Source organism: Vanacampus margaritifer, chromosome 10 (genome assembly GCF_051991255.1).
Source record: "Vanacampus margaritifer isolate UIUO_Vmar chromosome 10, RoL_Vmar_1.0, whole genome shotgun sequence".
NCBI lineage: Eukaryota > Metazoa > Chordata > Actinopteri > Syngnathiformes > Syngnathidae > Vanacampus > Vanacampus margaritifer.
The window spans coordinates 27,484,926-27,499,433 of record NC_135441.1 but is presented as its reverse complement, the minus strand read 5'-3'; the positions used below and the strand labels follow the sequence as shown (position 1 = coordinate 27,499,433).

General features: G+C 41.2%; 1 protein-coding gene across 5 annotated transcripts; it reads left to right on the top strand.

Moving 5' to 3' along the window:
* The first annotated feature begins 5,923 nt into the window (after positions 1-5,923).
* fosl1a (FOS like 1, AP-1 transcription factor subunit a) lies at positions 5,924-13,006 on the top strand. 5 transcript variants are annotated; one of them, XM_077577747.1, is made up of 5 exons: positions 5,924-6,071; positions 6,199-6,308; positions 7,847-8,116; positions 10,583-10,690; positions 10,781-13,006. In XM_077577747.1, the coding sequence occupies exons 2-5, from the start codon at positions 6,204-6,206 to the stop codon at positions 11,309-11,311; spliced, it is 1,014 nt and encodes a 337-aa protein (XP_077433873.1). In that variant the 5' UTR covers positions 5,924-6,071; positions 6,199-6,203; the 3' UTR covers positions 11,312-13,006. The 5 variants fall into 5 exon arrangements, with proteins under 5 accessions (XP_077433873.1, XP_077433870.1, XP_077433872.1 ...); XM_077577744.1 differs by having other exon boundaries at positions 7,844-8,116; XM_077577746.1 differs by having other exon boundaries at positions 5,935-6,088.
* Positions 13,007-14,508: the final 1,502 nt, after the last annotated feature.

Below are 14,508 nucleotides of genomic sequence, written 5' to 3'. Positions count from 1 at the left end.
TACGTACGTAAGTGCGTGCGTGCGTGCCTGCCAGTCACCTCTCGCGGTTGAAACCAGAGGGCGGCCATCTTACGTTGCCTCTGCTGTTTCCCCCCCGCTAAAACAGTAACACTCATGACATTTCCACTTCTTTTCTTCTATTTTGCTCAGTGACCATGACCATCCCAGTATTACCAGTAGTACCAATTCATTTTCAATTGAAAGTTGTTAGCAGGCTACTAGCCGACCTACACATAATGCACCGCGCTGCAGAGATGCGCACTTCACTTTTTTTTTTTTATGGTCAAGAACAACAACAACAACAATAATAAAAGGTGGAAATGATAAAAATAAAGCCAATCTTGGAAAAATAAATGTATGAAAAAGAATCACTAAATTAAATGCTCAATGATTACGTTGTATGAATCGTATCTTCACCTCATGACATCATTGTCTAACTGCTCAATTTTAAACAATAACATCACATTTATTGGTGGGCCATTTAAAGACTCTTCACAATTTGCTGCTATATTTATTTGTTTTTGATGCTGTTCGTTCGACCAGCCGATAAGTCATTTTTCATACTTAGAAACATTGAGGATTGATTGCTTAGAATGACTGTTTGCAGATTGATTGGGATGGTCTGTGCTATTGTTTAAGATTAATTGGAAGCAACCTGCTGCGCAAACTTGGCCACCAGTTTGCAATACCAAACATTACAATATGTAGAAAAGTCCCTGGCACTTTGTTTGATGAACACAATGTACAGGACATTAATGGCTTATCAAGAATCTTCAATTGATAAAGCTTGCAAGGTGTTCAACGAGTTCTGTGCACAAACTAATCATGAATAATACGATGATTTGGGTTTTGTGGAGACGAAATGGCAGCATATTACACTCTACATTACAATCTGGTACATCACATCCCTGTTCCATATCATATCAAGAGCTAATGGGAACATGAAGATGAAGAGTTTCTTCAGCACATTATCTGGTCAAATGTATTTCAGCTTGTTCACAGTCATGAACCTGCTGACCTGAAAGGTACACGCCGAGGAAGTGCAAAGCTCTTAATTGTCTTCTGTACTCCACCATTTGCCAAAATCAACAAATGCGGCCGAGTCCGTCATTGTTGACGTGGGTGCTAACAGGCCTCAAATTTGGCCTCCGCATCTACCAAATGTTGCCCAACCGGTCTCACGGTTTGCTTCGGAGCCAGTCACCATCAACGTGCGGAGGATTCGTTCATAATTATTCAATTAAAAGGCTCCTTTTAAGTTAGGTCAAATTTGAGCTATTTACACAAAATAGAAATCAATCTTGACCTTGTGTGAGCAAGCCCATTACTCGCTGTCTGTCAAACAAGTGGAACTTTTGTATAAAAACAATAATAATGATAATTATCTATATATATATATATAAACTGGCACATGTATCACTTTTCTGATTGGGTGTTACTAATATATTGAAATAACCTTTTTATTCACTAGCCTAAGACAATTTGAACACATTCCTTTGTAGTTTTTTTGTTGTTGTATATATATATTTTTAAACTCCTCATTAGCTTCTTATGCTATCGAAGCACAGCTGCTACGAGAACGGTGATGTCGCACGGTGCACCTTATATCGATACTTTATTCTATTCTGCATTCTAATTGAATGGTGTGGGTGCACTTTGTGTTGTGTCGAGTACATATGCAATGTGTTGAACTTTTACTTTTGATTGTGACAAGGAAACGAATGATACACACATTATACTCATGAAGGATAGTGTGACTGATGTGTTCAAATCATTTCGTGTCAAGCACAACATAACAAATTATGTCATTTAGTCATTTATGTGGTTCTTGTAGTGATATGTCTCACAGAAACACACACACACCCACACAAACACCCACGCACACACACACACAAACACCCACACCCACACCCACTTTGTTTTAATTTTATGTTATCATGGATAACACACCCAACGTCTTGCTGGGACATTCAGAGCTGTCCTGGGGCAGTTTTCCAAACTTCTTTATAAGATATCCATGTTACACAACTAGGTTTGATGCTAGGTGGTTTCTTTGACTTCACGTGAACTCTGTGTGTGTGCGTGTGTGTGTGCGTGTGTGTGTGTGTGTGGGTGGCTGAGTGGGTGTGTTGTATGGGATGTGTGTGGGTGGGTGCTCGCGTGTGAGTAAGTGAATAAATATGGTGATTTCAGGGTGAGTACATTGCAATGGAATCCCGAACTTCCTTCACTTTTTGAAGGGAACGTGAGCCGAGGAGCCGACACTGAAATGCTCATTCAGAATCTGAAGATGCTCAACTTTAGAGATTTGTTAGACTAGCAAGTAAACAGTTACATGTTACTAGTGAAGCAAAACTGCGCACTACTAGTAGTGAAGTGCCACATTTGGACTAGTAAACTTTAATAGATGTCACTCGGGAGACTAGTAGGACGCAGATGTCAATTAGTCAGTGCATAGTTTATTTGCCTCACTAGTAACATATAGTTGTCATGCTAGCACGCCACAGTTTTATTAGGAAGGACAAACAATTGCACATGGACGTGAAGATAAATATCATGAATGTTGAATAAATCCTCAAACAGCTTTATTTCACATCCATGATACGGAAGTTACTAGTGTGTGACACGTGCCTACTAGTTGGACCTTCTAGTAGTGCAGCAAAGTCGTCTACCAATAAGGTTTGATTGTGTTACTAGTAGGGCAAAAATAGAATTTGTTGTGGGAAAAAATGTTTTTTTCGGGCCTTATCTGCTGGATATGCTCAGACTTCTTGCCATGAAGCTGTTAGCGCATAAAATAGCCTTGATAAAGATGCTACTAGTAGTGTGTAACACTTGCCGACCAGTTGGGCTTGGTAGTGTTACTATTGCTTTACAGTCATTTACTATTAGGGTTCAAAATTAGCATGAGTCGTGGAAAAATCAATTGTTCTACTAGTGTGCTGAATTGGAGACAAAAAGCGCACGATGGACCAGCGAGCGCACGAATAGTATACGGAATCAATGCTTTGCATAAACGCCAACACGTGACTGGCACATTTTCTCATGACTTCAGACAAGCATTGGTTGAACGTAATTAGGTGAAAGGCCGACATGTCCCGCCATGTAAACGTCGAGACGCAGCACATGTCATCATGACATTCCAGCAGCTTGAGTCATGTGACACTCACCTTTAGCACACACACACACACACACACTGCCATGATGGCATACCCTAGGAAAAGACACACTTCCGTCTGACAACGTCCCCTCATCATTATTACAGATTGGCATTCTGAGACGGGACACTTGACAGTCAAACGGATCAGTGAGCAAGCCGTCGAAGGTCCACGTGCTGTTGGCAGTTTCACTTTGTCACTGACTATTCCCAGGAGGAGTATCAGTTGTAATGTTATTTACGAGCGTTGGTAGGGACTTCCCCGACCTAATCCAACTCTTCACTATCACATCACAAATTAGATAATTAGACAATAAGTGCATTTCAAGCCTAAGTACTATTCTTTTTCCCTTCCATCTGCACGACCAGAACCGTTGATAGAGAGAGTTTGGCCAACTTGGGGTAACAAGATGGTGTCCATATGTCATGTGACCAGCAGTCGACTTGAGTTACAAAGTACTCTGTAATTGGGCAACTGCTGGTCACATGACATATGGATGCCATCTTGTTACCCCAAGTTGGCCAAACTCTATCAACGGCTCTGTGCATGACTGTATTATATTGCCTCCTTGTGGCCAAGACGGGGGACACCGAAAGGAGTAGCACATTAAAAGGAATTGCAACATTAAATAACGCACACATTATTTTATTATTAGAAAAATAATAATTTATTGCATATATTTTATATAAATATTTATCATTGCATGAGCGTGAATTGTGTGGTCCTTGTTTTTTTTTGTATTTTTTGCATCATGATTTATTTTAATTTTATTTTTACATTTTTTAATGTATTAATTTTTTTATTTTACTATTTTATTGACTTTTTTTATAGTTGTTTTTACTAGATTTTATGTGTATGATTGTGTGTAGAACTCAATGTGCAGCACTTTGGAAACGCGTGTTTATAAAATGTGCTATAGAAATAAAATGGATTGTATTGGATAGCCCTGTGAGGACACATTTAAATGCTGATTGGTTAAAGAAACAGTCTCACTGCTAGTATGGTTGTATGTGACTGTGAAGGCCCTGGGCAGATTAGATTGACATGGCAACACATACAGGCTGAAATCTGATTGGACAAAAAAAAAAAAACGGACATCCACAGCATGTTCTGGAAGCAGTGCGGCCAAGGGAAATGCTAGCAACTGAAGAGAATAGACTGTTGGGAATAAATTAGTACAATGGAACAAATACTAGTAAGTAAGGTTGTAAGCGGCCACCATCACTGATCAGCAGTAACACGAGATGCTGGTGCAACAGTCAGCAGCCAGGAGAAGTCAGCCCATGCCGGGAACTCTGCGTGTCCTCAGGGGAACCACAAACTCAGCAGCTGTTGTGACAGTAAGTAAGCTTACTGAATTCACACCGTATAGCTTTTACCTTTTTTTTCTTTTTTTTGCCGTAGGTGTTCATCAGCACAAAAAAAAAAAATGTCAGTGAATAAAGATGGCGATGTAATACGGCAGCTTTTGTGGCAACAAGCTGACTCATGTCCACAGGCATGTGTGCACATTGATGTGGTTTGGCAAGAGAGAGTGACTCTCCAAAAGTCTCCACACCCTCAATTGCAAGTTTCATCATTGGCCCATCATTGCAACCTTCACTTTGTCACCACTCAGTGTTGTAGCATAATATAAAAGGAAACCTTATCAATGATGCATCTGTAGATATTATAACCGCACAATTGCACCCACAGTCCTGTAGTGTGTTGAATATGTAATAACATCTTTAGGGCACCTGTGTTGCAATACTATGTGATCTTATGAAATATGTCTTTGCTGGAGGCCTTTAAGCTAAATGGAATCAGCACAAAAATGATCCCAGAAAATGCCTACTTACGCAATATAAAACATAATCACACCCTGATGTTTAATCCTACAGGTTATATATGTATATAAAGGTTGTCCCCCCCCCACACACATTTATATTACTTTTTTGTTATTCAATTTTCAAATTACATTTTTTACATACGTTTTTATTGTCACTTTTATTTATTATTTTTTTATTTTGTCATCTTTGGTCCTCCATATGTTACAGTTAGGTGTATATTGGACACAAACTTTCAGTGACTCACTCGAAAATAAAACTAACTCACAGACAGTGAGTAAGTTTGTTTTCATACTCTTAGTAGACTAATTTCAGACAGAAGTCTGAATAAGTCGATACCAAAATGTGTTTTTCCCAAATGAATTACCAGTGGCCGTTGTGGCCCATCCATCCATTTTCTTGGCCGCTTTTCCTCACTAGGGTCGCGGGGGTGCTGGAGCCTATCCCAGCTGGCTTCGGGCAGTAGGCGGGGTACACCCTGAACTGGTTGCCAGCCAATCGCAGGGCACACAGAGACAAACAACCACACTCACATTCACACCTAGGGACAATTTGGAGTGTTCAATTAACCTGCCATGCATGTTTTTGGAATGTGGGAGGAAACCGGAGTACCCGGTGAAAACCCACGCAAGCACGGGGAGAACATGCAAACTCCACCCAGGAAGGCCGAAGCCCGGACTCGATCTCACGTCCTCTGCACTGGGAGGCGGACGTGCTAACCAGTCAGCCACCGTGCTGCCCGCCGTTGTGGCCATGAACTTCAAATACCCCGGCTGTAGGAACCTCTCACCATATTAGGCAAATGACGTAGCGTCACGTGTGTGAATTCCGCGAGAGATTCCAGACAACATTTATTTCCCGTAAGCGGGAAGGGGCGTGGCGAAACTGTCGTCCCGCTTTAAGAGTTTACAACTCCACAATCATCGCCTCACTATGATTTCTAGGTGAGTGACTCATCATCATATGATACACTGAGCGTTGTTTCTAGAAGTTTAAGGACCACTGGAATAAAAACAAGACGTTTGTTCTTTCTTTTACACCCCTCAGATTCGTCACTGCTTGGACTCGACCGACTTGCCTCGATAGAGTGGGTTCACTTTGAATGTAAAAGTTTCTTTTTTTTCAGCACTCGTGCGGACTACATTATTTCAGCTTCAGACAGCCAGGGAGCAGTTATTTGATTTTTATTAATTTTTTAAAAATTATTTCAACAGAAAGGATGTACCGAGGTCACGGAAGAGGCAACCCGGCGTACGCAGGCGGCGCTTCAGGGTCAAACGCTGCTTCCCTGGAAAGCACCACCACTTCCACCACACAAGAGCAGGTAGGCCGAAATTCAAAATACTCTAGCTGTTAAATGACCATTATTGATTGTAAACATGTTTTTATATTGTGATATACACAATAGGCTCTTAGCATACCCTCCTCTTCTAACTAATACGTTTTGTCTAATACATATAAACGAATGAAATGAAATATCCATATTGAGAGTTGAATGAATGGAAAAGAAATACTGAGACGATCTTAAAACTACAACACAAACTGATTGTGCTGTTAGTGTTTTATGAAGTTGAACATTTATCTACCATTTTTGGAGGATCTCCGATACTCTCGCGATATGGGGCGAGACCAACCGCGAATAATTAATGAGTCCTTATAATTGCCATGAGAAACAACAGAGCAAAACAAAACAACAAAATTGACAAACCACAACCCAGGTCAAAAAACACAAATAAGCGACGACGAGAAAGTTCTGAACAAAATCGGGGAATTTGAAAATACAGGCAATTCTATCTAATATGCTAACTAAACTCACAATCACTGTGCCACTGGAAATGATTCAATTTGACTGAATTTGTCCCAAAATGATTTACGACTACAAATAACGTATCTTTGGCCACTGACAGATTGTGAAAGGCAGAACAATTAAATTGGCTTCCACTAGGTGGCACAAGGTGTTGAATAAACTACCGTAACTTGAAGTCAGTTGAGGAGCTTCATTCCGACAAAAGTAGTTCTTTGATGGCATCTTGTGTCATTAATTAATTAATTCATTGCTTTCCTGCTAAATGTCCAGAAATTTAAACTAGGAAATTTTGGAAATGTTTCCAAATTGGTAAATTCCAAGGGAAATTGATGGAATTAGCTGGGAATTGATGGTGATTTGATGGAAAGGTATCACATAGTTTTGTCATATTAAGACATCCTTAAAACCTAAACGCTGTAGCTCTCCTTTCCCACACGCGAGGGCATTCCAGGGCTGTACTCAATGACCAGAAGGTCTGCTGTTGGATCCCCGCTCTCCCCAAGTCGTGTGTCGTCGTGTCCTTGGGCAAGGCACTTCCCCCACATTGCCTCCAGTGATAATCACACTGGTGTATGGAAGGTGCGAATGTTTGGTGGTGGTGGGAGGGGCCGATTAGATAGAGAAGTGCTATATGAATCCAATGCGTCATTGTTATTATTATTAGTAGTTAATTGCTCCATTCTTGTTGACTTCAACTGGAGCGGCGACGTAACCGAACCTTGCTTGTACATCGAATTTTGGCTTGTTATTCAACCCCTGACCAGACTAAATGGAGCTCCTCCCCTCACTTCAACATGGCTCTTTGACACCAAGGTGCCACCAGATGGCGCCATCACAATTATATTATATTGGAATCGGCGAGTTTTACAGCACGTAACCGAGAAAAAGGCACCAATAACGGAGGATTGCCTCCCCCTCCAAAATATGCAAATTTTGAACCATGATTATGTGCTGGTTTACTGTACATGCTAGTGTACATCATCCCGGCTAATTGTTCATAAATGTGGTAGTGATCAGAATAAGGATGCCTGACTCTTGTGCTGTTTTGACAGAAGATGACCATGGCGGGCTCCAGCCAATTCGTACCCAGCCTCAACGCCATCACGAGCAGCCAGGACCTCCAGTGGCTGGTCCAGCCCTCCCTCATGCATCCGCCGGGTCCTTCCCGCTCCCCGGTGCCGCCTTACCCGTCGTCCCTGTCCCGGGCACGGCCGCAGGGCCCGCCGCCCCCGCCGCCGTCCCATTCGCACTTCTTCCGGCCGCTCGTCATCAGGGCCAGCGCCGACCCGGCCGCGGGTCCCACGCGGCGCAGGAACGATGAGCACGTAAGGCGAACATGTTTCTGATTTCTTTCTGACGCAACGTGCGGCAGTTGTGCGGAAAATGAGTCAATGCTGGATTAATGTACGTATGTCAGGAGTAGTGCGTAATATCCTGTGACGCTCACTCACACATCTGCGCTGTCCCAATTGGACTTGCGCAACAAATTTGTGGAGACACAGCCTGATGAATTTGATTTTTGGGATGGCCAAGCGCACACTGTTTATTTAATTTCTCACTAGTTGACTTTGAGACAATATTGAACAAGTCAAATAATCCCTTGGGACAAACAAACATTGAGAGCAGTGCAGTGTTGCACATGAAAAAAAGAAAAAAAAGGGCAGCATTATCATGACCTGCTTCAACAGTTGAACCTTCTGAACCCTTGATAAAAGATAAAAATAACCCCTGTAAAATAGGAAGTGACAAGGTACAAATAGTTTTACTTAAGATTGATTTTTCTGATGCCTTTTTTTTTTACTTTGAAAACAGATTTTTTTTCGACTCTGTCAAAATACACTCTTTGCTTTTTCCCGCCTCAGCAGATGACGACCTTAACGTAAAATGAAAAACGGGCGCATGTCTGTGTTGATTCTCAGCCATCCGGGTCAAGTCCAAATGAATTTTAACTGCAAATTGAGCCACTGAGAAGTGGAGTGGGCTAAATCAATTTCTCTTCTTTTTAACAGAAGTGCAGGAAAGAATAAAGCAAAAGAATATCTTTCACATGAACTTTGGTCTGAATCAAGGCGTAGTCTCTATTTTGACATATAGGGGGCAGTACTTTATGGGCATTCAGCACTTTTTATTGCAGCCATAAAACTTTGGAATTTTAGTCCACTCTCACATTTTTGCTTCTGTATTTGATTACATTTCAGAGTCTGTAGTTTTTTTTTAATACTTTTACGTACTGTAAGTACCCGAGTTGAATTGGTACAGTAACTCCTCCTTTTTTACACACAAGTATTTGTATACTCCAAAGTGTGAGTACTTTTTCACAGTAGAAATTCATTTTTACTTCCATACAGTGCAGTACATTTCAGATTCAAATTTTCGAGTTGAACCAGTACTTTTTTTTTTTGCTACCCAAGTAACTGTACTTCTATTTAAATCCAGAGTATATTTCACAGTAATTAAAAAAATATATAGATTTTGGTACCTCAGTATATTAATTTTTTTCCATTTAACACTACCCCCATGAGATGAATCATTACGTCTAATTTTACTTTTTTTTTTTACTCAAGTAATTGTACTTTTACTTCAGTGTAAGTGCAAGTACCCCCCCCCCCACCCCATCCCCACGGTGCCACCTTTATTTTCTCAAAGTGCAAATGGCACAGGAAGTGGACTCGTAGGTGACTCACGGGGCTGGCAAGTCACGTAGCGTGACTCACACCTGAGTCACCGTTGGGCCCCGAGGGTGACTCATCACTCTTTTGAATGGGCGGGAAACTGCCGAGCGTCTTCATGATGCCGCCAGCCAGCGCCGGTGCTGGATGGAGGCCGAGTCCTTGTGCAGCACAGACACAAAAGCGGCCACATTGCTAAGCTTTTCTGGCCTGACTCATAAATTAGGCGGGCAATTTTCTTCTGTGTCATCATCATGATGGGACTATTTTATTTTTGATCATGCCTGCTTGTACCTTTCACATTTTAAATGATCTTTAGTCACAGCAAGAACATTTGAAAGGTGACTCACACCACGAGATAGATTCAATTTCAATGCGATATTGATTAATTATGGAACATCAAGTCTTCTTATATATCAAGGGCATGATTAAAAACTCCACAAATATTGCATTCCAAATTAAATTTTGCGGTTTGGATTTAGTGTTAAAATCACTTTAAGTGTTACACAAACGTTGGCGTCAGCAAGGATGAGATTGAATTGATTGATTGAATTGTAAATATAAATAAAAAATTGAATTGCCTTTAAGTACAATAAGTCAAGTCTTTCACAAATGTAAGAACGTAATTTTAAATTGATGCCAACAGTAATGTCAAGAAAACAGTAAAATACAACAAAAAACGTAGCCTTTAAAATCCTATTTTCTTATAAATTTATGGGAAAAAGAGATATAAAAACAATCGATTCATAGTTTTATCTCTATTCGATATCGATGATTCGATTTTTTAAACCCAGCCCAAGTGGACTGGCCACGAAATAGTGGATGCGAGGGTCCGTTGACAGCTGCTTGAAGCTTTAATTCGCATTACATTTGGAAATAGCTGCTGAGCCCTGTCACAAATCATGACAATGTATGAGTAAACAGACTTGTGATTACCTACAGATGCCAGAAGATGGCAGCAAAGCACTCATGATTTAACAAGAAAAAAAGAAAGAGAAGCACCTCCACACCTCACTACAACTTTGTTCCTTTAGTTGAAGATCGCAAATCTGCTTGTAGCTTCAAATGGAATCATCAATTCAGTACTATTTGTCCCTAATTGTCCCTTGTTGTTGTTTTCAGCTGTCTCACGAGGAGCTGGAGAGACGGCGAGTAAGGCGAGAGCGCAACAAACTGGCGGCGGCCAAATGTCGCAATCGCCGTCGGGAGCTGACCGACACGCTACAAAACGTGAGCAGGAGTCAAAGACGAGTGGAATTGCTGAATGGGACGTTCTCCGTCAGGCTTCACATTTCACATTTGCCGTTTTGTGCGCTTCAGGAGACAGACCACCTGGAGGATGAAAAGTCGCGTTTGCAGAAGGAGATAGCCGAGCTGCAGAGGCAGAAAGAGAAGCTGGAGCTGGTCCTGGAGGCTCACCGTCCCATCTGCAAAATCCAAGACTCGGACTCCGACTCGGAGGCCAGCGCCACGCTCTCGTCCTTGGCGGGCATCAAGATGGAGCCCGAAGACTACAGCGCGCCCGGACCGTCGCGAGACCGGCGCTCGCTCAAGGCGGAAAAGCCCAAACCCAAGATCACCATCCCCACCAAGACATCCTCCTCATCCTCATCTTCGTCATCGTTAACCCTGGCCGTCAGCCAAGAGTCCGAGTCCCTGCACACCCCCGTGCTGACCTCCACCCCCTCCCTCACCCCCTTCACGGCCAGCATGATTTTCACGTACCCCTCGGCGCCGGCGGACGCGCACCATCAGGCTCCGCAGCCTTGCAGCGTGGCCCACCGGCGCAGCAGCAGCAGCGGCGACCAATCGGATCACTCCCTGCACTCGCCCACCATCCTCACGCTCTGACTGGCGGCGTGATTATTTGGAACCGACCATTTCAAACCAATTATTATTATTATTATTTTGGGGGGCAAAGGCATTCTCTGCTCCAGTGGTTGTCAAACTTTTGGGGTCCAGGGTAAAGTTTTTCCAAGTTATCCCTCGTGGTTGTCGCACTAATTAAACAGATCCACCGTGTACCCGTAAATGCCTCAATTAGAAGCTGCATATGTAAAAACAAAAAAAATTAAAAATGAGAGAAAAATAGGGAACAAGGACAAGAATAAAGTTGAATTTTTCAGGGGGGAAAAGTCATATTTTAACAAGTGAGTTCCAAAAATCAAAGTTTATTCAAATAGTGCTGTAATATTAGAACTTTTATCCCAAAAAGACACATAAAATCCATAAAAAAAGGGATTGTATCTCACACAAAATACAACATTTTTGTACTTTTTGCACGAAAGAAAAAAGTTGTAAGGAAAATTGAGAATAACAAGTTTGTTGGAATAAAAATTTGCAATCTTATAAAACGAAATTTACATTTTTTCCAAGATAAAGTTGCAATATTATGATGATTAAAAGTTGAACGGTGGGAAAAAAGTCAGATTTTACCAAGTAAGTCCCCCCCAAAAAAACCTTTAACTCTTTGACTGCCAGACGTTTTCAGAAAAGGGATGCCGTGGGTGCCAGCCGATTTTAAGCATTTTGACTGATCTTTCAAGGTCCATAGAAAATTATGTGTTTGGACTATGGAAACACACATACTACCAAAAAAAGATTGGACTCTCATCTTTCATCAGAAAAAAAAGTTTGTTTCTACCTTATTCCGTTTTTCAGTAATCCACAATAGAAAATGGTTAGTTTCACCTCTGTTTTGGAACAAACGTCTTTTAACGTCTTTGGCACTCCTCCATAGGATTTTACTAAACGTTATTTAACGTTTTTGGCAGTCAAAGAGTTAATTAAATCGTTGTAATATTACAACTTGTACGAAAGATGCCCATACTCTTTAAAAACGGCTCCATTTTTAATTATTATTATTATTTTTTAAGGACTTAATCTAATTTTGTCAACTTGATTTGTCGTCGGTGTCAGATTGATGCAAAAGGTCACGGTCATCATTTGAATTGGCCCAAAATGAAGAGCGCGGGCATTATGATATGTTTGTTTTATTGGCGCATATGTCGGTATGCACTATTTTCAATGATACATAATATACTCATTTTTTGCAAAAGATTTTTGGGGGACCACCAAGCTGCTGCCCATTATGACTCCTCGGAGCCCCAGTTTGAGGACCACCGCTCTACCCGAGTGGCATTATCAGGGTACGCTCATTACGCTCGTACTTTATGGAGATTTTCCGATCCAGATATTTTATACCTTTGGTTTTCAAGTGGCACAATTGTGTTGATGAGCAATGCATGCAGAATATTTGATCAAAGTATATTTTGGTAATGTTATGTAAGATTGCATTTTATGACAATGTTACATCACGGCATGTAACGTTTAAATGGAAAGGAAAGTCATCCTTAGCTATTTTTTCTTTTCTTTTTGAATATACAGTACATTTTATTGACCACTAAGGCTGGCCCGTAGGAGTTAATAGTGAGCATATTTATTTGCGAGAGGGTATAATATATTTTTGATCATGTGTGGGCAGTGCCTTCCTTTTCAGCTTTGACCTCAGCATTGTTTCAGAGACAATAAAGAGTTTCACAACGCCTCAAATGCTTCTGTTGTCATACTTTTGTATTTCCAATAGCGTGCGTGACTTTTTCTAGATTGACTCAATTGGCTCATCGTGGCTTATTTATTTAATAGCGCTGCAATGCAGTTGACTTCCATGCATCAGTAACATTTTAGCACACTAGCAGTACAATGACACCTTTTTAGTAAGGCAAAACTGTGCACTATATATATGACAAATGTGTGATAGTTAACATTGAGCACTACACTAAGTAGTAACTGCGGGCCCGTGAAATTCCCAACTTTCTAAACCAATCACATTTCAAATTTGCGGGGAGACCAATGACGTCAGCATTCCTCCGCGCCCACCGATTGGTTGATCAGACTAGAGCTCAATTTTTAAATCTGAAGAGCAAAGTACGTCGTTAGCTTCTGGACACCTGAATTTAGTTAATACTCAACATTTCTGGTGAGTAGCGGCTATTTCATTTCCGTGTGTGTTACTGTTTTGAATCATAAGATAATGACTGATGTACTTGGCACAGTCATTAAATTGGGGGAAATCAGATGGCAAAAAAAAAAAAAGGCACAATTACTTGTAATGCGCCAAATAAAATACAGCATGTGAAATAACATGATGTGCCTTGGCTCGATAGGAAACGCTGCGTTCTATAATAATCGACACTATGATCCCGGATAAGTGCTAAGGTCCACTCGTTCGCCTCATCGTCTGCTTCTGGAAATGGAAGCGAGTCGCTTGCTAATGCTGTTCATGCGTGTCTCCGGGGGCAACCGGTTGCTACGCTCAAAGTGGGTTAGCGACGGACAGACAGGGACGAATGACAGATGGAGAGCTGGAGGGGGAAATCGGCGTGTGTGTGTGTGTGTGTGTGTGTGTTTGCGCACTGTACTGTTAAAGCCTGGCGGCCCTTCTCAATGACAACACGACGACACTGCAATGACACCGTCCTGGGAGTCCCCCCTTGTAGGGCCCCGTCGACACTACGACATGTCAGCATCCGGGAATTTGCCTTCAAGCATGGCGGGTATTTGTTGTTGTTGTTATTTGAAAAAAAATGTGCTATGCATTTACCCGATTCTGGATATTTTCCTTTACTTCAGTCATTCTTAAATTGTGGTACTTTTTAGGAATAAAATTTCCCTTTATGGTATGTCTATTACGTTTGGTTATAGCTATTATGATAGCATTTGGAGAATCAAATATTTTTTGAGGTGGTAATTGTAGAACTACTCTTTTATTGTGTAAACCACAATAAAATTCAAACCACTCACTTTTTATCTAATACTTAGAATGAGGAAAATGTCTTTTGTCAGATTAAGATTTAAAAATGCCGGTTTAGCTTCTACCAAAATTACTTTTGGTTAGGATACTTTACTATTTTTATTGATATATATTTTTTAATGCCATAATATTATAAGTTTGCTTTCGGTGTTGCTAATCAAGTGATTTGTTATCCGGGGTAACTTCCTACCCCCCGCGGGGCAAGAGGTCAACACAGCGCACGTGCACAAATCAA